This window comes from Bombus huntii, chromosome 1 (genome assembly GCF_024542735.1).
Source record: "Bombus huntii isolate Logan2020A chromosome 1, iyBomHunt1.1, whole genome shotgun sequence".
Classification (NCBI taxonomy): domain Eukaryota; kingdom Metazoa; phylum Arthropoda; class Insecta; order Hymenoptera; family Apidae; genus Bombus; species Bombus huntii.
Genome location: NC_066238.1, coordinates 20,412,725 through 20,440,013, shown reverse-complemented (window position 1 = coordinate 20,440,013; position 27,289 = coordinate 20,412,725). Strand labels below are relative to the sequence as shown.

At 30.3% G+C, this 27,289-nt stretch overlaps 1 protein-coding gene and 2 long non-coding RNA genes across 10 annotated transcripts; 2 read left to right on the top strand and 1 right to left on the bottom strand.

Annotated features, from left to right (window-relative positions):
- Positions 1 to 51: 51 nt before the first annotated feature.
- LOC126870464 (ATP-binding cassette subfamily G member 4-like) lies at positions 52 to 27,289 on the bottom strand. Of its 6 annotated transcripts, none has more exons than XM_050628226.1 (12): positions 26,726 to 27,289; positions 5,910 to 6,093; positions 5,226 to 5,349; positions 4,738 to 4,883; positions 4,268 to 4,391; positions 3,974 to 4,088; positions 3,176 to 3,304; positions 2,947 to 3,068; positions 2,514 to 2,682; positions 2,164 to 2,420; positions 1,785 to 1,918; positions 52 to 1,547 (listed from the first exon to the last, which is right to left on the bottom strand). In XM_050628226.1, the coding sequence occupies exons 2-12, from the start codon at positions 6,029 to 6,031 to the stop codon at positions 1,328 to 1,330; spliced, it is 1,662 nt and encodes a 553-aa protein (XP_050484183.1). In that variant the 5' UTR covers positions 6,032 to 6,093; positions 26,726 to 27,289; the 3' UTR covers positions 52 to 1,327. The 6 variants fall into 6 exon arrangements, with proteins under 6 accessions (XP_050484183.1, XP_050484175.1, XP_050484216.1 ...); XM_050628218.1 differs by lacking the exon at positions 26,726 to 27,289 and adding an exon at positions 11,115 to 11,322; XM_050628259.1 differs by lacking the exon at positions 26,726 to 27,289 and adding an exon at positions 7,256 to 7,374.
- Positions 6,618 to 9,676, top strand: LOC126870551 (uncharacterized). Of its 3 annotated transcripts, none has more exons than XR_007691370.1 (4): positions 6,618 to 6,754; positions 6,830 to 7,071; positions 7,140 to 8,452; positions 8,699 to 9,676. It is a non-coding gene; the product is annotated as an uncharacterized LOC126870551 (long non-coding RNA). The 3 variants fall into 3 exon arrangements; XR_007691364.1 differs by having other exon boundaries at positions 7,140 to 8,818; positions 8,889 to 9,676; XR_007691368.1 differs by lacking the exon at positions 6,830 to 7,071 and having other exon boundaries at positions 6,630 to 6,754; positions 7,274 to 9,676.
- On the top strand, positions 11,041 to 22,401 carry LOC126870560 (uncharacterized). Its single transcript, XR_007691371.1, has 3 exons — positions 11,041 to 11,170; positions 11,250 to 17,934; positions 18,179 to 22,401. It is a non-coding gene; the product is annotated as an uncharacterized LOC126870560 (long non-coding RNA).

The following is a 27,289-nucleotide window of genomic DNA, read 5'->3' as shown; positions in this document are numbered from 1 at the left end:
GAGGATTATCGAAAGGTTATCATAAGTTTAATAAACGTACTCTTTTAGAAATATTTTTCAAATGTTTTACTGTTCCTTTAATCGTAATCACAAGTCCAAAGTATTTCCGCAAATACTCACATAACGTAGCTCACTGACGATGGAAACAAGAATGCTTTGAATAGGATTGTTTCAAAGTTGCAATTGATTAACTACGATTTCTTCGTCCCACCAAATATAAATATATTAATAAAATAATTGTATAAAAATACTTTACATGTACAATTGATAATTTCAAGTACAAAAAGGGCAAGAAATTTCAAACATCACATGTTACAGAATAATGAACTTAACAATATCATTTTATACAGAAGTATGAGCAGTATTCAATTGTATAACTAATTGTATAGATGTACAATTAGTTGTATCATGAACAATTTCAAGTAGGAGAAGTTAAAAGGTTTCTCACATTATAAATTATAGAAATATGAACATATAAAATATACTTATAAAATAAAAGTTTGCGTACGTACAATTGGAGAGCCAAATTTCTCATTTTATTTCGTAAACTGATATGTAAAAAATATACTTGCATTGATAATTGACATTTGTTGAGCAATTTTAAAATATCACGTTCAACTTCCGAAAATATCGTTTCGGAAAAATGTATCAGCTTAAATATATACTTAATTTACAATATAACAGCGCGTTTCTTCTCGTCTATTAATCTTTAGTGATGGAATTATTAAGGTTATTGAAAAAAATTATTCTATCGTAACGTAATTCGACCACGAAAGATTAATTTACAATTTAGACATTCAAATGTCTAAAATTCTTATCATTATTGAATATGAGAAATAAAAATAACGAATAAGTTAAAATTGATTCCAGAATAATCCTAAATTGTATTATGTTATTACGAACGAGTAGATATCGCCGACATCATTCTCGTTTAAAAAAAGAAAATCTGGTATTTACAAATTAGAGATATCACCAGATCATTAATTAAACGAGATTAATTAAACCGTTAATTAAACCAGTTTAATAAAAATAATGTCTTTGGCTTAGTCAGAATTATACACATTTTTCAAAAATTCATAACTACCATATAAATGTATTTGTTTTTTAGAAACCGTATCAAAATTACTTAAGAACCAATTTTATATCTCTATAAAAATTACCCTGTATTGAGCAAAAAGTATTTGCAAAACTAGAGAAATAGTATAAATACATTCTTCGATTACCTTGCATATAACGTTCTATACAGCTAAATAGCGATCGTTTATCGCTTACGATACGAAACAAAATCGAAACAACAAGTTCGAAGATCACTTTGAACTTAATCGGTTTATCGTACAGACATGATCTTCCACTTAAGAAGAAAATACGCGGCACATCGCGTTAGTATAAGTATTATTATAAGCGCCACAATATCATTCCAAAACTGATTACCTTCCATCGCAATATCAGAAAGGAATTTTGCTGGATATCTGTAATGGCAGTACAAATTTTCGTTACTTTCGCAGAATAACACTGGTCTATCGAATCCATAAATTGCACCGATATATCTGTAAATTCACAAAGAAAATTAATTTAAACATTATGGAATAAATTAATATTTTTATAGAAAAGTTAATTTTTTCCAATTATTTCATAAAAAAAACTTTTATGTTAAAAGATTTTAATAAAATATTAATATACAATAATGCAAAAGTAATGTTTTAGACAATTGGAACAAGGCTGCATTACTTTTGTTATCTTTAAAATTTGTGACATATTTAAAAATATAAAAAAAGGAATATTACCCTTCCAAACCATATCGCAAGAAACTTATATATGTACCCCACTTAAGGTAATTTGGTATATCACGTAATGTAACACCAAACCCAGCGAACATCATCAATGGCACGGTCAATGTTGGTCCCACGAATGTTCCATTCTAAGATTTTAAGGAAATATGTTAAATATCTTCTAATTATGAAATGTCATTGGTACCATGAATGGCAAATTCATATTGTGAATTATACGACTATGAATATAACTATGAATATAATAGATAGAAAAAAGAAATAAATATTGTTTTACAGCACTTTATGCTTTGGGTATATTACATATTTTTGTATATTATTTTCTATAAATACATAAAAATTGGCAATTTAATTATAATTATTATGATATACTTACAATTACATTGCACACTGCCCCAATCATGAGACCAGCTCCCTGTGATATTAGAACGACTAACAAGCTAATCGCGAAAAACATGAAAAATCGTGACATTTCTAATGGTTGACACGTGAACAAATACGTTATCACCGTAAAAAGTAGACAACATATTATCGAAATCGGTAATTCGATGACAGTAATGGCCGTATAAAATGCTTTTAAACTGTACCATCTATTGAAATGTTCTTTTAATAGAATGCTCATTTGCATAGGAACTGAAAAAATATTAAAACCCTATTAAAAATCATATTTAAAAATTATCAAAAATTATAACAATTAATCGCTAAATTATGGACAGTTTTACGTACAAGTAACTACGGTAAGCATCATTGTGGTCATCAAATGATGTATAAGAATGGAAAACAAAAGATTATAATTATCTAACACTCTGGCACCGTCGGTTCCAGCTCCAACGAAGACCATACCAAGCATTAAACCAACGGCTATATTGACTATGATTCGTAAATATGTTAATGTCTGTAATAGAAAGATATCAATTTATTCGAAGAATAGTATTTATTCATCTATGATATTTCATTCAGTATAAGCTTATGAAAAATCATTCATCATAAAGAGAGAGATTATATGACTACATAATGAAATATTAATTACTACTACTTGTAGATTACTAAGGATAATCAGAAATAAACATCACATCCTAACAAATTATATTAATTAATGCATAATTAATAATTGTTTAAATTGATAATTTTATAGATTTTGCACTTTTATAATACTTACAGTATCTCTTTTAGACTTTATAAAACCTCTTTCAATCAGAATTTTAATCTGATGTATTAAAGAAGTCGCATGAAGACTACTTTTTCCATTTAAATTTACATGCTTCTTAATCGGATGCAACGCTGCAAAATGAAGAAATGAATGTCATTAAAAAAATCATTTTCGGCTTTGATTTAATTTATATATAATCTTATTAAAATAATGCAAATTTAACTCGTAATAGATATACCTCTCAAATTATTTGCAGTTATAAGACTATCAGCATTTTGGAACCATTGCGTACTCTTGCCGTTCTTTGAGCCCGATATTAACATCGCTATTTTGTCATCTCCATATTCACCGCAAGCCAACTCAATTACTAAAATAAAAAGCAATAAATGAAGTATATTGGTCAAAATATCTAATTTTCGAAAAATGAAACATTTTCATTTAGCGCGAAAACAATTTTCAAAAAACACCCAAAACGCAATATTTTATATCAGAAAATTAAACACTATATCTGATTAAATAAATAAAAAAATTATTTGCATAAAAAAATACAAATGTGTGTGTGTGTGACAGAAACTTACAGTCTAGGCAATTGCGACAGTACGAATATACATGATATTAGGTTGTCCGAAAAGTGTCTTTCTTTTACAGATACGTCTTTTACAACGACGCATCTTTATACAAACATGAAACCTAATCTGTCGAACGTTGTGATCTTTATTTTGATAGAACAAAATGGATCATACGTAATTCGATAAAATAATATAAAACGAAAAATGTTGTGCGCCCATTATTTCCTTATAAAACGAAAGAAACTTTTTGGACGATCTAATATAAATTCTAATAAAACGTAACAAGAATTGTTGGTCTATGTGAGACCATACTGGGAACCAGTGTACCGCTTTGTAACTGCCTATCTATATTAGTCTTCCATAAATATCTTAAACGAACGTTTCGACAATCTGAACATTTGTTATTTTTGGTCCGACTGATTTACAATCTCGCTATATCTCTCTATCCAACTATACGTCGTTCATACCGTAATCAGCTGGATTGTAGTATACAGGACATGGCAGTTTAACGTTTTCCAAATAGGAAACCAACTGGGTGGTTGCACCATGAAATAAACATTCTCCATTCGCCAGTACATAAACCTGCGATCATAAATACGAAAATAAAAATGAAGTCGACAGCCAGGCATACAAAACATAAAAGTCTACATCTTGAATGAAACATAAGAGATACGATCAAAATGCAGACATTCAAACTATGATTCAACACAGGCAACGAATAAATTGTACAAAAAAAACCTACGGCAAAAAGTACCTCGTACCAGATCAAACAACTGAAAGAGCGAGGCGCTAGGTTGATGTATCGTGCAGACGATCGTCCTTCCTTGCCGTGCGAGTAATTTCAACAAATTTACCACATGCATACACGATGAACTGTCCAGACCCCTGAAACGTTCACCATACTATATGACTACTGTTATCTCTATATATTATTATCATTAGATTGCATATGTTTATGCAATTATATAAGTGAAACTTAAACAGAGATTTGATTTAACTCATTAAGGACCAAATAACAATTTATCATAATGCTGTAAATATTTGAATTGCTTGTAGAAGCGTTATAGTATATTATTATAAACAGAATTTAATAAAGTAAGGTTTTGATTTTGAAATTTTACAAATGACATGTTGCTGCAAGCGTTTGTTTTGAATATTTTATATATTTTTGCATATTACATGCATTCAGTACATTCACATATTCAAATTTCCTATAAATACATATACTTACGTAGTCGGTTCATCGAGAAACATAACAGTCGGATTATTAACCAACTCCAAAGCAATGGATAGCCTCTTTCTTTGCCCGCCACTTAATTTTTCCGTTAGAGTATTCATATGCTCATATAGACCCAAGGTATTCAGGATGTCTTTAATCTAAAATATAATATATTACTTAAATACATAACTGTTATTGCATGACTTTATGAAGATGTATTCATAACATTATAGTAAAAATTCATTAACTCATATTATATGCTTATAAGAAAACTTCTTAGATACTATAGATATAAGAACAGTTAAAGTTTAAAAAGCCAGGACTCGATATAAAAATCACCAATTTTTTCCAAATAAGTATACTACTATAATTTGAATGAATAATCGATCAAATGTATACTAGAAGCTTCTTGTTATATTTCCATAAGAAAATTTGCCAATGATACAAATATTTAAGAAATTTTAGCAATTGACCTCGAGTATAAGCATCTACATACGTACTATCGTTTCCTTCTCGTATCTAGGGGTACTAGTGGGCAGCTTGAGGTCAGCTGCGACAGTCATGTTCTCAGCGACTGTCAACAGAGCTTCTAAACGGTCATCTTGCGTGATGTATGTGCTACATCTATGGCGATCGCATGAAACATAACAAAACGGCGGTCAAAGATAAGAATACATAATACGAGCATAGAATTTAATTACAAGCCACATCGTTTGAATTCATTACCTACTGTCTATTCCATGTGTGACAAATATCTGATTAGTGACAAATGTACAAAATACTTCTGAATGATTATGAATCTTCTATTTGTAAATATAACGGAAATATAATAGAATATAATAAAAATAAGGAAAAGTAATGACAATTTATTTTATGAAATATTAGGGAATAGTAAACAAATTTTAAATAGTTAAAAAGTAATTTAAAGAAATAGGCTTCTAGATGTATAAAAGGATTTAAAAGTAAGAAGAAAGTGAGAATAATTTCAAAAGAATTATTATAATGAAAAACGTAATCTCAATTTATATACGTATACATTTTATGTATTGTTATAGTTATTATATACCAGACGATTTTTAAACGAATTCCATTAATTACCATAATGGTATTTAAGATAATCTATTCTTCGGTCACGTAGAGCGTTGTATTAGCATATTCATGATTTTGGACGACACAATGCTTACTTTCGAAAAGAATTCAAGTGTCGGACATGACCGTTGATGTAAATGTTTCCGTCCATGCCAGTCGTCCTGAATCCCGACAGGATATCCAGCAAGGTCGACTTCCCTGCTCCGGATGGGCCCATTAAGGCGATTAAATGTTTCGCTGGAAGTCTTCCATTGATTCCGTGTAATATCTCCTTTTGGCCTGCAATATGTGTGTGATTAAAGTGATCACATATGTATGGATATAGATATATTGTGAATATAGGATACGATCGTTTGTTATTAATATTAAGAGATGCTGTTGTTTATAAGAGTCAAGAAATATATTTTCTTGAACTATATTTTTATTAAATTTTTTAATATTCATAATATTACAATACTAATTCTATAAAATATGATTATCAATGATTGACATTAAGCGATTATTTGCGAAGGTTATTTTTCCAATTTCGAAAAATCGATCTAATTTACATTTTCTGAAAATTTTTATTGTATTCTTTTAAGGATTTTTACAGACTTTGTAAATTTTTAAGAATCTCAATTATGCGGACTTTAAGGACTTTCCGATTAATTAATGCAATACTACTATATTGGTTATTAACTATAAACAACGAGTTACATATTTGCATACTGTACAAATAAAAAGATCTGTCAGCGCACTGATTTCCATGTGTATCTCTATAAAGATGAATGTGACAAAGTTCACATACGCGTAGTTTTTCTCTAGTTAAATATGCATGTCACTTGGCATGTGCGACCCTATATCATTAAACGTTGAATGTCTTGTTGATTATTCAATACAAACAAGTAATAAGGTCATAGCATTATCATCAAAATAGAGATTGGGAAAGACCTAAGAGGAGGTAAGATGATCGACTATTGACAGAAATGTGAGATATCAATTTACTCTCAGAATTAGAAGATGATTATCTTACTAGATGGTGGCCAGTGGCTCGATCATTGCGTGTTTATATGTAAGAACTAGAAATAGGAGTGTGAAGATAATACCGGGTATTCACCAGAAAACTAAGTTATGTTTCCACTGAAGCAAAGAGGAACCTTTTGCCATTTTACGCTGCTGCATGTTCCAAAATATTTACAAGCAATGCTTATAGATATATTTTATCCATGTTAAAACAACATAGTCTGAGGAGCCTTCGGGTCTTACTTCGATTTAAAGGTTATTTGTTGTTAACAACACTTATATATTGAATACGCTTATACGTTTATTTTGTTGCTACGAAACAGGCAACAAGCGGCGACTTTTTTAAGAAACATGCAACAGCAATAAAAACTTTCTTGGCGTTGCTTCAGTGGAAACAGGGCTTAAGCTATGCTATGTTATGGAAACCTTCAATAATTACCAGAATTTCGGGACCCAGGTTCTGCAATTATGGAGAAGCAGAAATGATTCTATTCCAGAAAACTGAGATCTTAGACGCGCGGAACGTAGAAAAGGACAACACGAGTGAAAGAGAAAAAGGGGCTGAGAGTTTGAAGTGTTTGGTAACGTATAAAAACTTTCTTACCGTTGATTGTTGATCAAGGAAGCTTCTACCAATATGTTTGTTACATTTTTCTGATTAAAATGACATCAAACACGATACAATTTGGAGCATATTTACTTATTTAATAAATGATAACCATATTAATACGTAAATATAATTCATGTGTTTGGTCTCGTTTTAATCAGAAAGATGTCATAAATATGTTAGTAAAAGTTTGATTTTAAAAAAGTCAAAAATAAAACAGTTTCACTGCTGAATTAGTACCTACATACATCGCCTGAGCGATATATGATATTGGATCATATTACACTACTCGACAGGGCCGGCGCAAAGCAGGTTCAGCGCGTTCGTCGGAACACGGCCCCACGTTTTGAGAGGTCCCGCGGTCTACGAAAATTACCCAATTAAAAAACACCGATTTTGATTAACTTTTTACAGAATAATGATACCATTAAGATGCAAGACATTTTTTTAGTAGCAATGATTCAGTTTAATGAAGTGACGAAAATTATCAAAGTTCAGTGTAACTCCATAAAGTCCTCATATCCTGGAAAATACTTTAGATAAAAAAATCTAGGCGCTTTCAGAGAAATGTACTTTTTAGAGAAATTAAACTACATCAATAGTTTTTTGCAAAAGTCATACATGATTACAAATTTTGTACTTTCATTGAATCTTTTGTCCCTTAAAAGCGAATTATGGATTGGAAAAAAAATTACTTGGATTTGTTTAAAAAACTGCTTAAAGAAATAGAGATAACGCTCCCCAATTTTTGGAAGTCTGTCGACGAGTCGCAGCTCCTACGAACTTGCATAGAAATTGGGCATAGTAACGCCTGACATTTATTAGTGGTTGTGTGTCAGTCACCGTGTTGCGGTTCATATGTTTTACACAAAAACGCATCAGGCCATTGCATTGCTTCGATACTGAGCATTAGTCAATCTCACGACACGTAGCAAGGATTGTGATCGTTACGTTTTGGTAAATTTAAGACGACGAATATTTTCAAAGTTACATTGTGGTATAATACATTTTCAAAACGTTTGATTTCTGGTAAGTACTTTTTTTCAATTATTTCCCCTCTTTTAAGTTAAAATCAACCCTAACTGAAATCGCGTCGCAAAAAAACTTATGGCAGTCATACAAATGAAATCCAATACATATAACTAGTTGAGAATTTGTATTCGTTATTATTAAATATATAGTTCATTCTATCTTGCAGTAAATGTTTTTTGGCGCACGATTTTATTCACTTTTGTAGCAGACAAAATTTTATACACGGAAATATGTTCTTTTAAGAACCGCTATGGCTAGCAGGGCTAGAGATCGTGGACGGAAATACTTAAGTGGGGCTGAAAAACTGAAACGGAAGAAGCAGCGAGACGAGTATATGAAACAGCAAACAAACAACATCTTGAGGTATGTAATTGAAGCCACTAGTCATTCAAGACAGCCAAACGAAGGTAAAAAACATACGGCAATGAATTAGATCCCTTTGGAAGAGGAAGATCAAGAGTTGAATACACCTGTGAAGGAAAATAAAGAATACATCAACGAAACTAAATTGAACGAAAATGAAAACAATAGAAAAACGAGCGATTGTGAAACTCATCAAGAAAAAGATATTGAAAATATGGAAATTGAAGCACAAAAAGAAGAAAACAGAAATTTCGATGCAATAAGAAGAGCAAAATATTATTCCATTTATATAGCCATGGAGAGCAATATTATCGGCTGTTCTTCGTTATGTCAATATAACAGACGAGGAGGTTGAAATCAAGGAACATTTTATCAAATTTGAAATAGTTCACGATACAAGAGGAAAAGGACTATCTGAAACTATCATGCTCATTCTGGATCAGTTGGGAATAAAAATATCCGACTGTCGCAGACAAGGACATGATGACTGTGCCGATATGAGGGGAATATATCAAGGAGTACAAGCAAATATATTACGTGTAAATCCTAAAGCGTTTTACGTACCATGCGGTAGTCACAACTTGAATTTGTTATTGGGAGATACAGCAAAATCATCAACCCAAGCACTACATTTTTTTGGTGTTTTACAAAAGATTTACACGATATTTGCAGCATCGACATCGCGTTGGGATGTTGTAAAAAGACACGTTGAAAAAGTTACGCCTAAACCATTATCAGAAACTAGGTGGGAATGTCGTTTTGATAGTGTAAAGGCTATTCGATTTCATGTTCGCCTGAACAATAAATTGACAATTGAGATTTTGTATATGGTGCGCAAGATAAGTGAATTTGAATTTATTGCCAGTCTTATCACTTGATACGAAATATTATTAAACGTATTCTTTTTAACGTCTTAACGTATCCTTTGCGGAATACAGAAATGAAAGATTTAGCAAAGCAAATGATCGCAGCAAACATGAAGTTGCAAAGGAAATGGACATAACACCAGATTTCAAATCATCATACAGGGGTAAAAAACAAAAATTATTCGATTATGAAGGACAGGATGAATCATCGACGATCAACGACAAAGAATACTTCCGTGTACATTACTTTTTAAAAATAATAAATACGCGCTAGTATCCTTTAAAAGTAGATTCGAATTATATACAGATCACCAAAATATTTCTGGTTTTCTATACATGAATGAGATTGGAAATTTAGATAATAAATATTTATTAAAGTGTTGTCAAGACCTTTATTTATATTTGGAAGGAGATTTCGACGGAACTGAAATATTGGAAGAAATTAAGATGTTCCAGTCAATAACACAAACCAATTATTCGGCTTTAGATTCGATGAATTATATCGTAAAGAACCATCTCTCGGAAGCATACCCAAATTTATTAATCGCATTACAAATTATGTTAACGACGCCGTGGTTTCCGTGGTAACCGTGGTTTCCGTGGTAACCGTGGTTTCAGCAGAACGTAGTTTCTCGCAATTGAAACTAATAAAACATTATCTGCGATCATCGATAAACCAAGAGAGATTTTCATCTCTGGCTATTCTATTAATAGAAAATGAAGTAGCAAATTCAATCGATGATGTTATCAAAGATTTGGCGTCGAAAAAAGCGAGAAAAATTATTTAATATTATTATTGGATTGTATTATTATTTAATATTCATCTTATAAAAAATATATAATATGTAACAGCATTTGTAAACAAAATTGTAAAATTTAAGTGTAGGATTTGAATGTGTATTCAGGCCCCGTAAAATTTTTGAACCGGCCCGGCAAAAGATCACGCCGGCCCTGCTACTCGATCGCGGCGAGCCATCGAAGCTTCACGGTGCGTCAAGAGGAACCTCCCCCCGTGGTGGAGATGACGACCATGCAATTAGAGAACAAGAAGTTTATGTCTGCGGTTATCGAAGGTTTCTTCTACTACGATTAACAATATTTTTCGAAAGATATACATATGTGAAATCGTTTCCACCACAGCTAAACTAAACTGTACTATTAGCTGTGCTATTAGTTTAGCTTTTGGTGGATACATATATACATATATTGAAACAAATATTTTTAAACATAACACATCATAGCATAATTAAACTTAGCTTTCCAATGAATCACCGGCTTTAAAGGAACTAAAACAATCTGTGTATTCTCTTAATACTTCAATTTATGATTTCACTATATTCCACCAATCAAGAATACATGACGTCAAGGAAGTGACACAGATAAATCAAAAATGGAACAAGGAAATATCGAAACACTGAGGCTATTCTAACCTTTCTTACAACCCAGTGACACGGTATACTTGATGTTCTCGAACATAATATCGACGGTATCCACTGCGTTGCTTTCCATGAAACATCTTCCGTCCTCAACATGTGCATTTTCTACCTTTTTCTCTGTCTGCTTAGGCATAGTGTAAACCTTCGTGTCGACTGCATTCGTCTCCTGGCCATTGCTCATCTCGTGCATCAGTACTTCCATCGTCGAGTATTTTGAGCGAGCTAATTGCTCGCCGATTAGTTGAACATAGACAAGCAAACACCATAAAACTGCAGTCAGAAAAATGGGATATGATCAATACAGAAAGGAACATAAACAAACAGAAAGATATTTATCATCAATTATTTCTATATCTAGCGTTCCAATTAAAAAATTTGAAATTTACCGCCATCTTAATATTATGATAACCGATGACAACATTTGTACTTAATATACATTTCTGAACTTAAAATATTATAGTATATTATAATTTATATTTTATAGCATAAATTTTATAAATTTTAATATACTGCTACCTTATTTCCCCTGTCAAATAAAATATCTAATTAAATAGTAATCCTTTGCATGCTTTAATAATTACATAGTTAACCTTTATATACCGACTTTGAAAAATAAGCAAGTATCAATGTTCGACGTGTATTTTTCTTTTTTCTTTTATGTATGTTTACCAATTACTTCAGAACGATGGCTGGACCAATCGGGATAATTCTTTGTGCATCTTATAGGATATGTTAGAGGGTATGCAGTATGGGATTCAGCTATCGGAATCAAACATTTTGCATGTTCTAGAGATTGTCCAAAGAATTTGTTGTTCCAATGTACCATTGTTCCAATATTCTAGTCTACCAATTTCATTTTGAAATTGCGTTGATAAATTTTATTGATATATTCCGTTGCAATATATTTAGTATGCTGTTTAATAAGTAAATGGATAACGTAATCGTTGTTGCATATATATCTAAATCAAATATAAATAAAATAGAAATTACTTTATACCTTTAGCGGTTTTTAAAATCGGTAATATCTTTTAACAACAAATTTTTTATTTCAGTTTACAGTTAAACAAATGTTATAACTGTATTAAGACTTTTGACCAGGACTCTATACACACATACATACGTATATGCATATATACATGTATATATTCGTTTATCTACTTACGTATTTCTATAATTATTTATAACTTCTATTTTTTTATTTTTACAACACATATTCGGAATTCAGAAATTTTTCGACAAATGTAACAAAAACTAAGTAGTTTGCTAATTGACATGAAAGTTATGCCCGAAACTAATTGATCGCCATAGTTTTAATTAGGAACGAAAACATGTCTATATATCTAACTAAGATGTATACAATATTCTAATAATATCCTTCAAATTACGTGATATGACTCAATCCATGGAGTCTTTTATTCATTCCAGGAAATGTCTATTACACACATCTTGCTGCTCTGAATTTAAAAATGTAATATTTTAACATAAGAATTCCCTCCTACTTGGAATTAATTAACTGTATCCCCAATGCCTTCTACTTCCTCATCCCCTCTCTGATCCTTGTACACACCCATATTCTTTTCTTTCTCTCTGTTCTTTATTTCTCATTTTTTAAATCTTTTTTCTATGTAAACTGCAGAAGCGATATTTTTTTGCATAAGACAAATTTAAATTGTAAAAGATTGTAATAAAATATCGTTGTACAAGACACAAAGTGAGGGTATAAAAAATGATGATTGAAACCCAAACGAATGATTATCATGATGTACAGTTATCTTGTACAATAATCTTATGTGACTTATATGACTTGTGAAATAATCATACAAGTGCCATCCAAATATATTATCTCTGCTATTTCTTAAACAATGTTTAAATCAACACGCAACAGGCACAGATATCATGAGATTTTGGGTCGCAGTTAAGATAGTTTGGATTAAATATCCGAATTCCAAGATTATAATTCATATTATGGATCTGCTCTCTGTAGCTCTCGATCTATGGAAAAAAAGCTGAATAATACCCTAAGAATATCAAAGACCCTTATAATGATTAAAGCACCAAACAACTATCTTATAATTAATCGAATCGTCACTTTATCTAAAATGATGAGTGTCATAGGAAAATATCGATTCCGAAACGAACTATAGTACAATTCAAAATTATATTAACTGCTTGATTAACATTATGTTTACGGGCGTTTCTTATATACCTATCTCTACGAGCACCCGTCAAATTGACGGATAAACGAAAATACGCATTTTCTTTAAAAAAATCAATTTATTCAAATTAAGTCTTAATTGAACAATATTAGGCTCCACGTTTAAATAAATTGTTAATAAGTAAAAAGTCTTTTTTGAAAAATTATCACGGAAATGATAACAATAATATTAACGATATAGGGTAATCATATTTATTGAGCACATTTTTTACAAACATACTGAATTTTGTTTGTGCATTTTCCGCATGCGATCTTTTTGCAATATACAGGGTGGTTGGTAACTGGTGGTACGCGAAAAAACAAGTCGAAAATATAGAATAAAATTTTTTTTAATTTTTTTAAAATCTACAGTGAGATCCGTTATAACGAGACGTGATAAAGTGCACGCGTACCGAGCGAAAATTCAAAGTTTTTTTTCTCGAAAACAAAGCCTCGAACGAAAAATTTTTATTCTACATTTTCGACTTCTTTTTTCGCATAGAATCACCCCCTTTCCGCTTGTACCACCAGTTACCAACCACCCTGTATACAACAATTATTGCTTCTATTTTTTTTGCAATAGGCTACTTGGCAACTTTTTCGCACTTCTGACGTTAAAGGTGACAGAAATGAAGCGTCTGATCTTTGGCAAAATATGAACTTCTTTCTGGATATTTTCGATCCGGTGCATTCTTCACATAATATCCACGCGTTTATCGCTGCCAAATCTAAAATATTGAAAGGAGGGACCACCGGAAACTCCCTGCTTTCACACCATATTTGCGTGCCATCTGGTCAATGACGTCCACACCAAACTTTGTTTTATTATAAAAAGCAATGGTTTCTGGAACACGTTTATAATTGTCTTCTACTTGTATACCTGTATGTTTGGTGCTTAGAAGGAGGACTTTTACGTTAGGTTTACTTTTATACACAGTAAGCGTGCAGTTTTCTGATTTATATAAATTCGTGGAAAACAATGTCATCTTGTCCTTTTTCCCCTTGAGCATCGAGTTTCATATTTCCCCATATAAGGGAAACCATTCGAAATATATTTTGTTTGGACGTCAACTGCTAACCAAAACTTAATGCCAAATTTATGAGGCTTATTCGGTATATATTGCGTAAACCTGCATCGGGCTTTCGTTGGAAATAATTGTTCATCTATTAAGATATTTTCATATGGCTTGTAACAAGCCTGGCTATTACTTATAAATCTGTTCCGTATTTCGGATATCAGCGCAAATTTATCTGTTTGTAATCTTTAGGAGGCTCTCAATGATCTTGCTTCATGTGCGCCTCGGGCATATGGAATTCCTAGAAAATTACGCAACTCAGCAACTGTGATTGTCCAGTCTTTTTTCAAAACTCGATGCGCCTCGGTTACAGTGCAATCTTTTATGTGTTCTATTATGTGTCTGCCAGTTATCAATTCGAAAGCACTAGTTACACAACCCGACATAATATTTCTCTTAGCATAGCCAGTAGGCCCTGCGATATCCTTGAATATCATACGAACGGGCGTCCTACCCCTAGATCCGCCTGCTTTCAGTTTTATGCACTGTGTCCCGTCAATTGCAATTTCAGTTTCACCTGTTACATTTTGGGATGTGCTTGGAATGCTCGTCCTTTCATCCTCGGAGTCAGAACTAGAAAGAATGCGCATCCTTTTCTTGTTACGACACATTTTCAAGAAATGTTCCTCTTTACTATCCGAAGATCCTTCTATCTCTCCACTTTCAATGTATTTAGAACTTTCACTGTCAGCTTCGCTTTGGCCTAATTCATACTGATCTTCTTTGGAGGTATCCTCAGAACAATCTTCATTGATGTTGACAATTTTGTTCATTATTTTACTATATCTCTTGGATCTACTTGCGATTGCTAGAAAAGGGGAATTGGTGAAAATAAGAAAATACAGAAATGTCTACAATAACTGAAACTTTTGCACACTGTCTTTGAAAAACGGATCGTTCATGAAATCAGCTAACCCGTCAATTTCACGAGTTTCGTAGAGATAGGTATACTACATATAGATTTCAAAAATAAGAAAGCCTAGGAAAAAATAATTATGCGCATAAATTCTTTAGATGAAATGATTAATTTACGACGCAAAATGGATAAAATTAATTACTTCATTTCGAAGTTCGAAATCCGTCAAATTGACGGGTCCCGTATACCTAGTGTTAAATGAATTCAATGATTTATTATAGATATAAGGTACTTAATTTGCATTTAACATGGGTCACCTGATTCTAAGAACTTCCCAAAAAGAGAAACATGCTTTCTTTAATGAAAGTAACATTAAAATATAACTAAATTAATGGATATTTATATGTATATGTATGTCATTATAATAGTTGCACAAAAAAGTTTGTATTTTAATATCATGCAGAAATAATACTTTTTAACTTGCCTTCACTAAAAAATTTTACTACTTAACTCACCTCTCGAAACCTGTTATATGCTTTCAAACATGATAATCAACTGCATTTGATAACAAATTTCTAATTGAATCTCAAGTGTAAACATACTTGTTTTTAGCTTCGGAAGAGATATATTATACTGCAGTCGATTAATTTCATAATATTCAACAGAAATAGAGAATGAAATAATAAAACAAACGTATTGTAATAATTTAAAAAATTAACATTTTTTAATATATAAAATATGCAACAGTTTCTTATTATTTTGGATATACAGCTCTGCTTTTGAAAACGTGACTTTAAATTGAAGAATGTAACTTGCAGTTTATATAAACATATAAGTTATATATACATATGTTATACGCACATACATAGATTATTTAAACGTCAGATAGCAAATCTTCAAATAAAAAAGACATTTATATGCTGTTACGTACAGTTTGGTCTAAAACACAAGGACCAGTAATAGACGACTACTTCCGGAAGCCACAGGAAGTTACCACGGATATCTACTTGAATTTATTATTCTCACGATAAAAGACATAACCGGTTTTTATCACACAAGTATTTAATATTTATCATCGAAAGAGTGACGTTTTTTTGTATACATTACCATTCACTTTGCTTGTAATTAATTTCATTTCCAAAGATAAAATTATAAAAGTATTATAAAGATATTAAAAATTGTATTAAAAAGCAATTTAAGTATGCGTGGATCACGATAATGCTCATCGATCAGTCAGCATTTTAAATAATATTAATAAGGCGGCGAACAGATATGGAAATTCATATTCTTATAAAGATAAGTAAGGAAATGGAATTTATGTAGAAAAGTTTAGATACCAAATATTACAGCAAGTGCTATTAAACAAGTACTTTGGAAATTTTATATAATTCTGCATATTAGACGCATTCTATACGTTTTTTTATCCTCAAATATTACCTAAATGCATAAAAATCCGCAGTCCATTAACTACTCTGCCTAAACACAAATTGATCTTTGTTACGAGTATAGGTTAAATCGCGCGGAACATTTGCTAGTGAAGTTTGACATGATTTAACGAAAACCAAACGGAAAGTCGACGTTGATCCCAGATTAGATTAGATTAATCGTTCTATGATTATAAAGTGATTCAGAAATAAGTGATAAAACTTAGTATTCTAATACTGTCTCTAAGAATAAAATAAATGATATGAACATGAATTACTATTGCAAATACTTCAGCATCCAGTTTTAGCTGACTCACTCAATTCTGTTCGAATGTACAAGAAATTCCGGCATTTGCATTGCATCACATAGTCGTAATTAACACATACAGACAAAGATTCTGTCACAACCATATTTTTTAATTTCCGCGAATTATTTAATTACATTAGCAACAGTGTATTATGGTTACCTTACAATTATAAGCAACGCCTCGTCGATACATTTCATGTGCAATAAGTCTATAGTATCGTAAGTAAAGGAAATGGTTTTGAAGGAATAGACAATTTTCTTGAAAAAAAAGCAAAGTTAGAAAACCTTTAATTTCGATAAAATAACGGTTATTTATGGATTGTTAATAACACACGTTGAATGATCAAATGTCGGTCTAAAGGACAGAAAAACAGAATATTCTGCATTATGACGCGTATTCATTTAAAAAAATAATAAAAATAGACACAGCTTATTGAGAAGTGCTTATTAAAAATAATTGAAGTTTAAATTCCAATAATGACCATTACAAGTTCGATACGTGAACTTCGATTAGTCATTAAATTTATTGCAGAAAATAAGCACATTGATTAAAACAATTTATTCGTTTCTTTATATCGGTTGTATATCTTTTTAATCTTGTTTTTATCTCTTTATTAATTATTTTCAAATTGATTTATTTCTGATAATAGTATTTGTCTGATAATAGTATTAATAATAGTATTATGTCTGATAATAGTATTTCAGACTGTCCATAAACAATCATTACTTACATACATATAAATATTATACAAAATATATACATGATGAACAAGAAAGCAATTCATATGCACGTATACATATGACATCGTTAAGAAGGAATCGACGACATTGAAACATTTGATCGCTAAGCAAACTTCCTCAAAGAGAACAAAGTGGTTTATCTCTTCTGGCGATAACTCTAATCTTGTTTATAGTATTAACAACAATCATTGTTTCAGAAGTTAAAGCTGAACTCTGGTAACGTCTACTTATCTGTTTTACTTGGAGCTCTAATGATTTTAAAAGCTAACCAATCAGAATGTAAAATTACCTAACCTATATCGTTAGTAATTGATAATTGAAAACGAGAGAAAAGAGGTTTAACAAAGGTTATCTTAGGATTATAAATTTTCCTACAATTACAATGTAGATACTTTTTACTATAAGTTTAACATATTAAAAATGTAACAATAAAAGTAATAAATTAACTCCTTCTACACAGAAAGTTTATCATTTGTATGCAAACGATGCATTTCCGAGACAATAGCCATAAATTATAATGATTGGTCGAAGTACATCGCAAATCTAATCGCACAAAATGAATCAACAATGAAAGTCCAGTGGAGAGATCGTTAAAGATCCAAGCCGGCCGTTGTTTACGTGGAATGGCATAAATTCAAGTTCACATTTATTATTCCTGAGACGATATCAATATACAGCGATCTATCTTGCATATTGATTTCTTTGTCAATCAGTTTCCTTGATAACCTGTGTACACGTTTCGAATGTTCTTAGAAATTGCTCTTAGTTAATGTCAGTGATCAACGATGATGTAAATTGCAAACAAGTCACTCTATTTACACACGTATCGATATACGTCATAAAGAGTCATACATAAAGCTATAAAACTCTAACCTCCAAATGTAAAACTTTATAGATAGTCGTATATTAACACTACATTTATCAAAAAGTTACAATTATGCAATTTTTAATATATTTTTCTTTTTTCGATTATGGCTATTTCTAATTGTAATTACATTACATCGAACAATAACCTATAAAAAAATATAATCATATATTTACAAATTTAAAACGTATATAAAGCATTTAAAAGTAACGTAAAGAAACAAATTTGTATGAACGTTTTCGTTATACAATTTGAATTGGCATCCCAGTTTCCCTTCTTACGAGAATTTATCGACCGCGCTGTGAAATGATCATTATTTATGATTGCTTTCTACAAAGATTTACACAATGTTATATTTATTACATGTATTGTACTTTCGTTGGGGTTATCAAAACGTTAAGGAAGACTCTGAAGCTGTCCACCTAATAATGTACCTATCTTTGTGCTGACTTTCTTTGTAATTGCAAAACAACATTGCAATGTTTATTAGATCATCATATTGATTATTTACATGACTCCTGCGACAAAATTTTGTGCAAACTTAATAGAAAAGATAATGATTGTAGAGCAAAGATCAATTCAACGTAAGAAAACAAAAGTTGCCTGCTCGCGTTCCTCGAAAGAAAGAAAGATGACTAACATAGAATATCTACAAACATATGTGTATAATCATGCGATGAGTAAGTTTGATAGTATTACTTCGGACTTTGTACGCGGATGTCAAATTTGCCGATAAATCGTATAATTAATCATGTAACTTTGGATAATTCAGATTTTAAATAGAAATAAATACATTAGATGCTTTAATTTTACATACGTTACGTTAGAGAGTTATAATTAAATCTAACAAGAATTTATGAACTTGTTAACGCCTCTACATATATAAGTATACATATATAGCATGAACAATCAGAGCTCTTGTGCAATAATTTACTAACTATTAATATTAATAAATTAAGAAGTTACAAGTAGATCTTTTATAAACTTCGTAAAACGACTAGATAATTTATAATTTCTAAATTTACTTGTAAAATTTAATTCCATTATTCAATTAATTAATATCATGCAAGAACATTTATTGACAGTTTGGAATAAACATCTTGTAACTTCTAGGTATCTTTTACGTTTTCAGAATGGTTTCAAATTTCACCAATATAATTACATATAACGTTCATCTCAGTACAGTATGAATAAAATTCAAAATATTTTATATCGTATATATTAAACAATACATATACAGTGTATGTATATGAATATATATAAAAATGTTCTATATATGTTCAAAAGCATTTTTGCGTCACTGTGCATACTTTTATCTTCCATTTATCTCTGACCTTTTTTTTAACTTATTATATAATGTGTATTATAAGAAGACCTATTTATTTACATATGGCCTATATTATAAGAAAAATTATCATAGAAATCTAAAACGGAGGGCGAACAACAAACAAACCGCGATCTCCCTCATTTTGGATGGATCATGAGTCAAGGTTCATTAAAGAATGTACAATTTAGAAATAAATGAATATTCATGTTGCTATCAATCAGTTTAGCATCAACGATGTTAACTATGATTGTTTCAAAAACAACCTTTGAAGTTTCCATTAACTATTCATTGAGAGATTGATTAATTGGCAACCAGTGATATCGTATTATGTAAGCATAAACAGGTACGTGTAATTTTTCTCACCGGCCGATAAAAAAACTGTAATTGATATTGAAAAAATATACATTGGTCATATACTTATATAAAGTGTAAATTATTTTATAAGATAAGCATTCTCTTTCTCTTTAGTCACATGATTGGACGATATCGAAAGTTAAAGATAACGTGATATAGAGATTGGAATTTTAAGTTTAGAAATACTTCAAATCTAATCCAGACTAAAAAAAGCAGCTTCAAATATCTTTTTATGGATACTCAAATTTATTATATAAAAAAGAGCAACGAAACCAGCAATAGGGAAAATTTATTTCAAATGATTCATTTGAAATTCGTGTTTCAGTGGGAATGAAATTCCAAAATATTTTATATAACACATACAGTACACAATAATGTATAATGTTATCATCAATGTATAAGTCAGTTATAGGTCAGGTATAAGTCAGTGTTTTTGGCTACGAAATATGCTTCTTAACTTTCTTAAGTTTTAGCTATACGAGGTATCTATACTAACAAAATTGGCCTTAGTTTCTCTTTTAGAGAAGCTTCAGTCATCCTGTTTTCAAGGACACCAGATACATAAATACCAAAATGCTACAATAACTCACGAAAAATGTGCTTTCACTTTTTTTATAGCTTAAATACATATACAATTTATGTAACCAAATTGTTTAACAGAAAATTCCTTTAGAAGATACTCACACTTATAAATCTTTAATGATATTGTAAATAATTATACCAAACTACTAATATTTTATTCCTTCGAATAAATATCTCTCTGTTAACTTTATCAAGCAAGGAAATAAACTTCATACTTCCATTATTTTATCTCTGCAACATATTCTTGTAGGAAACGTCATCGACACGATAAAGCTTGACAATTACGAAAAATATATGATTTTCCAGAATTCATTTAGATTGTATGCCACTTATAAATGCTTCTTCACTGATAATACCGAGTGATTAATAACATCGTAACAGCATGCGTGCACTACGCACAAAGTTCAATCGGTCATTTTACGCAAATTGCTATGGCATATAAATATCAATACATATTCTTTAATTAATTTCGACTTTGATACGTGATTCAACAATCACCTGACTTGTTTGAAATGTTTTTAAAAAGAGCGCGGATTTTTATGCATTTGTAATAAATTTAAAGCTTTAAAAATCCGCAAATTGTATATACGAATAAGTATACAAAAATATATAAAATATTGAAAGCAAAGTACTTTTATAATCGTTAATGGATGAAAGAAATTTTTATGTAGGTTCCATTTCTTTAATTTTATTCGCAGAAATATGAAATTGCATAAAAATACGAAATCTACTTAGAAGAAATCGACTCGAATGAAGTTACATTAGAACTTAAAGATTTGCTATTCTTTGGTACCTCCCACAGTCAAAGAAGAAACATCCAAATTCAGTAATAAATTAACAACCACAAAAACCCTGCTAGTTACTCAATTACTTGACACGACGGATCAGATCCGCAGGGTAAACATTACCCTTTAGATTTAAGCACTAGATTCAACTAGAATGAAACACACGATAAACACTTATTAAACACGACTTAGTACCACGCCATAGTAATACGCCAGAAACATTTACTTATAATTCTCAATGAGAATTGATTGTAAAATTCATGCAAATAAAAAAAAAATTCTTTGGTACCTATTTCTTTATTCTCCTAAACATCAGGATAATGAAGAAAGGTTAACGTAGAAAAATTTCATTTAAGATTTATTTCTCAAGTTACGAAACAATTTTATTAGAATCACATTTTATTAATATCGCCTATATCTTTTAACATTCTGTAGATAAAAAGTGAGGTTAACTTCATTTCAAAAAATTACTAGAATAAAAATGTAAGTTAATTTACAAAGAAGTGTAGCCAATTATTTTAAAAAGTAAGCAATATTAAATATAATAAGAGGTTATAATCGTTAATGGATGAAAGAAATTTCTATGTAGATTCCATTTCTTTAATTTTATTCACAGAAATATGAAATTGCATAAAAATACGAGATCTACTTAGAAGAAGTCGACTCAAATAAAGTTACATTGTAACTTAAAGATTTGCTATTCTTTGGTACCTGCCACAGTCAAAGAAGAAACATCCAAATTCAGTAATAAGATCAGATCGGCAGGTTAAAAGGACATTACCCTTTAGATTTAAGCACTACATTCAACTAGAATGAAACACACGATAAACACTTATTAAACACGACATAGTACCACGCCATAGTAATACGCCAGAAACATTTACTTATAATTCTCAATGAGAATTGATTGTAAAATTCATGCAAATAAAAAAAAAATTCTTTGGTACCTATTTCTTTATTCTCTTAAACATCAGGATAATGAAGAAAGGTTAACGTAGAAAAATTTCATTTAAGATTTATTTTTCAAGTTACGAAACAATTTTATTAGAATCACATTTTATTAATATCGCCTATATCTTTTAACATCCTGTAGATAAAAAGTGAGGTTAACTTCATTTCAAAAAATTACTAAACTAAAAATGTAAGTTAATTTACAAAGAAGTTTGGCCAATTATTTTAAAAAGTAAGCAATATTAAATCGGAAAGGGAGTGATTCTATGCGAAAAAAGAAGTCGAAAATATAGAATAAAAATTTTTCGTTTGAGGCTTTGTTTTCGAGAAAATCGACTTTGAATTTTCGCTCGGTACGCGTGCACTTTATCACGTCTCGTTATAACGGATCTCACTGTAGATTTTTAAAACAATTAAAAAAAAAAATGTTTTTTTAAATTTGTGTTCTATATTTTCGACTTCTTTTTTTGCGTAGAATCACCCCCTTTCCGCTTGTACCACCAGTTACCAACCACCCTGTATATTAATGAATTCTTTGATATCTCTTAGACCGGGTTAGATTTCAACTTAGGTTTAATTTAGAAACGATACCCAAACAAGTGCGTAGAACATAATTCAGGATATTATCATACTCAATCTCCGAAGGAGCGAATTTAAATTTGAACATGAATAATATAACCGTTCTTGTTAAGTTGCAATATTTCTTTTTGACACAGTTGTCCTTTAAAAATCCGTAGAAGTATTTTAACGATTTTTTGTTTAATTTTTCCCTCAAAGGGATAAAAGAGAAAAGAGATTTTTCACTCGATAGAGTATGCTTCCCCTGTGGTCCCTTAATGAAGGGCTTTTTAAAAGCCAATCCATATGTTCATAAACATTAAGCTAAGAAACTCAAAAATGTTAAATATAATAAGAAAGCAGGCTTTAAAGAAACAGAAGGGAAAAGACCAACTAGGTAGAGAAGAATAATCCTTTCTAAAATATGCAAATTTCAATTTCTTGCCGTCGTTGCTAAATTTAAAGCAGACAAATTAACTTCGTACGAAGTTACATGTTAAATGTCGATACTTAATGCATACATCAACAAAGAAAATGTTTATTCTCGATGAAAGTACATGTACGTTCTTTCATGTAGTTATACAATTTTCACTAGAGAAGTTTTGACTTCTATTAACAAGTACGACTGGCTGTGCGTCCAAATGTATGGATAAATATGAGTATTCTGTGAATAATTCTTTGTTCTTAGGATTCTTTCATATTTTAATTATTTTTCCATGCTTCAGAGCGAGATCTTTCAAGAACATTTAAAAATAGTCGACAACTTTTAAGAATATTACATTCCATTAAATAGATCGTCGTGTAATTGAAAATTTATATAATTTATTTACGTTGAATTTGGCGCCAACTGCAAAAGATTTAAATTCATATATATATTTAAGAAAAAATTATTTTCCATTTTTAAGTGCCTTTAGTCCCTTCTCGTTTCCTTTAGAAGTCGGTTTTATTCTTTTTTTTTTCAATTTTAAGAAATACCAGATTTGATTTGAATACTTACATTGATTTGGATTGTAATACCGTGTTTGACTTGATTTTCAATTTGGATTTTTTTTCTATTTCTTCAATAAATATTATATTTCAAATTTTACTTTGTCGTTCTTTGCATGAATACGTTTTGGTTTATTGAAGCTGTACATACAATATGTCCGTTTTATTTGGCAACATATAAATATTTCGAAAACTATGGACGATACAAAAAATATTTAAAACAAATGTTCGCTTTCGAGAGGAACATGTCATGCTAATATTTATTTTACCTTGCATCTGTCTTGAAAAGTGAAGGCCACGGTTAAAATGGGAATTATATTTTTTTATTCCATATTCTTGTATTCAATGTATGTATACTCTTATATTTTATGGACTACGTAAATTAAGGAATTTTTAAATTTCAAGTAAGTATAAGTATACTAGTATAAGAAAAGTTTCTATGACGACAAAAATGAATATGTCGATCACTGCACGCGCTGGATGCAGTTTCGTCGTTCGAAATCTGAGATCGAGACGATTTCGTGCAATTTCTAACTTCCTCGAAAGGTGCGAAGAAGTAGGACAAAACCGACAAGTCAGGAAGAGTTTGACTCACTTTGCCTTCTACGAGCCTCTGATGAATAGTTTGTTTCGCTTTGAACAGTATTTAACTATATCAATATTTCTGCATATTTCTAGCAATTTAATATAGCTATAAAAACAATTTTCTTAACTGATGAAAATACTGAATTAATTTCGTAAATGAATAGTTTTCAAATTTACTAACTTGTACAATAGCTTCTTTTCTTACAATAAACAAGAATATGTATGTACTTATGAGGAAGAGAAAGAACTATCAAATTGAGTACCTACTATTATATAAGATTTTACAGTGAAAGTTCCGAATCTCAACTCATGATATACAATCGTCTTTGCCTTCAAATAAACCAAATAAGTATTTCCTTATATCTCTTATCCTATCTAATAAATATTTATAAACATTTTCTTAAACAAAATACAATATTGAAGAATATAAATGATATGAATAACATACATGTATAGCAAAAATAAAACGTCAAATGAATCAAATATATCCTTATATATATAATAAATATTTATAAATGCTCCCTTTACTTTCCAGATAATTGTCAATCTTTCTCACTTCTTCCATTAATCAAACAAGATACAAAAAGTATATACATAACAAAGACAAAACTCCAAATGAGTCAAATGTTTCTTGATATTTCACTTTCCAAATAAATTTCAATCACACCTTCTCCTCACACTACTCGTAATTAAATGAAGTACAAAAAAATTGAAGATCTTAGAAAAAGATCTCTTTTAGTAAATATGTTTTCAAACAAATTTTTCATAATGAATCGTGAGTCATATAGACAACAGCATATTTCTAAAAAAAAAAATGTTCATATTACTTTTCTAATTAACACATTGGCACTGGCACTATGAATTATATATTGTACTTTGTCCTGGGTGCTGCAATAAAAATACACTACTATCAACATACCATACATACATTGATAGATAAATAACATTTAATTTTTGCAAAATATTACATTTAACCCTCTTATAATACGGTATTCTGAAATATACATGATTCTTCTATACATACATATATATATACGGTATATACGGTACGTTATGCAGCATAGTATGCTATGATACTGCGTTATACGAAAGTTGACTGTATATTGTATTTGCGCACTTTTTCTCTGACAATGTTATCCAAGCCACTCATACCGTTGAACATATTTTAGTCCGTGCTACTTATCATTTTATTGTAAAAAGTTTAGTAAAACATGAAACATAATCATTATGATCGTCAACAAGTTATTAACTTTTTCAAGTTCCAGTAATATGCAAATAACACTAACTTTACATAACGCACACTCTTATAAAAGTTTCTGGTCAGATAAATTTTTCATTTTATATCTCCAACACGCTATTTTAATAATTTTAAGTAATAATTTACAATTATGTAGCACTGTTTATGTATTATACTGTTTTCTTTTACTTATCATACTCTTTTACCAATATTATTTTAATGTTACTTATATATTTACTTTTATAATATTATACTTTTATACTCATAGTATACTTTTATAATATTAATACTTTTTACTTATATTTATAATTCGCTTTTTATCTAAACTTGTAATAGGCGAAAGTCTAACATAAGAATGATAATAACAAATAATAACAATATCGATATTATTTCAAATTCATCTAGATTTCACTTTAAGAATACAAAGTTGAAAATTTATCTGGAAATTTTTGTACGCCACAAGATTATTAATTTGTAGATTATGTATGACATCGGCTTAAATATGGCACGTGAACTATAAAAATTCCAAAATTATAAAAAGTATTTCATAATAATTCATATTTCACAATGTAAATACAGGTATTGTATGAACATTGCTTGTTAATATACATTATTGTAGAAAATAGAAATCAGATACGTAACAACCATGTTAACTGTGATAATCGATTAAATGAGAAAAACAATATAAGACATGCTTTATCAGGTTCAAATCATATATTGTCATCTTATAAGAAATGCTTTACAAAACTGATAATAAAATAAAGATATGCACTTACAGGAATGAGAGTATGAAAGATACACGAATTTCTTGCTTGTCAGCTTTCACTGAGTAACTTTAGTACACCAGTTTCATTTCACGTGTAATTTGGTGGTCAGCTTGAAACACGTGCGTTTAAGAAGACGGGTATAACACAAACTTATGACTATAAGAACCGAAACAAATGTGTCAGAGACAAAACCATTATAGGACATTCGTTACAACAGCGTAGAGCACATACATGAAAATGCAAGCGCGTACTGCTTGCTTACTGCTTACTACCGCCGAATGCCGCTGATCGACTCTCATGTTCTCCCTTTACTGCCTTCCCCTATCATGTTTTTATTCCCCTCTACATATTCGCCCGCCGATCAGGAGTCTATCACGCCCCCTCTCTTTTTCTATTTCACGCAACGATTCTCAAGTAGGTACTTTATGTTCGTTTACTCAATACTTGTTTTTTACCAGCGCTTTGTTTTATAGAAAACGAAGATGAATACTTGCGTTTTAATTAATTATTGATTATTTAGTATAAATTATTTATTCACTTTATTAAAAATTTTTAGTAGCCAAGTTTTTGTAT

Coding starts and splice junctions, on each gene's coding strand:
- LOC126870464 (XM_050628218.1), bottom strand. CDS start 11,322: ATGGAAGTACTGATGCACGAGATGAGCAATGGCCAGGAGACGAATGCA. Junction 3,069..3,175: donor AACTGCAAATAATTTGAGAG/GTATATCTATTA, acceptor TTCATTTTGCAG/CGTTGCATCCGATTAAGAAG. Junction 1,548..1,784: donor TTGCGATATGGTTTGGAAGG/GTAATATTCCTT, acceptor GTGAATTTACAG/ATATATCGGTGCAATTTATG.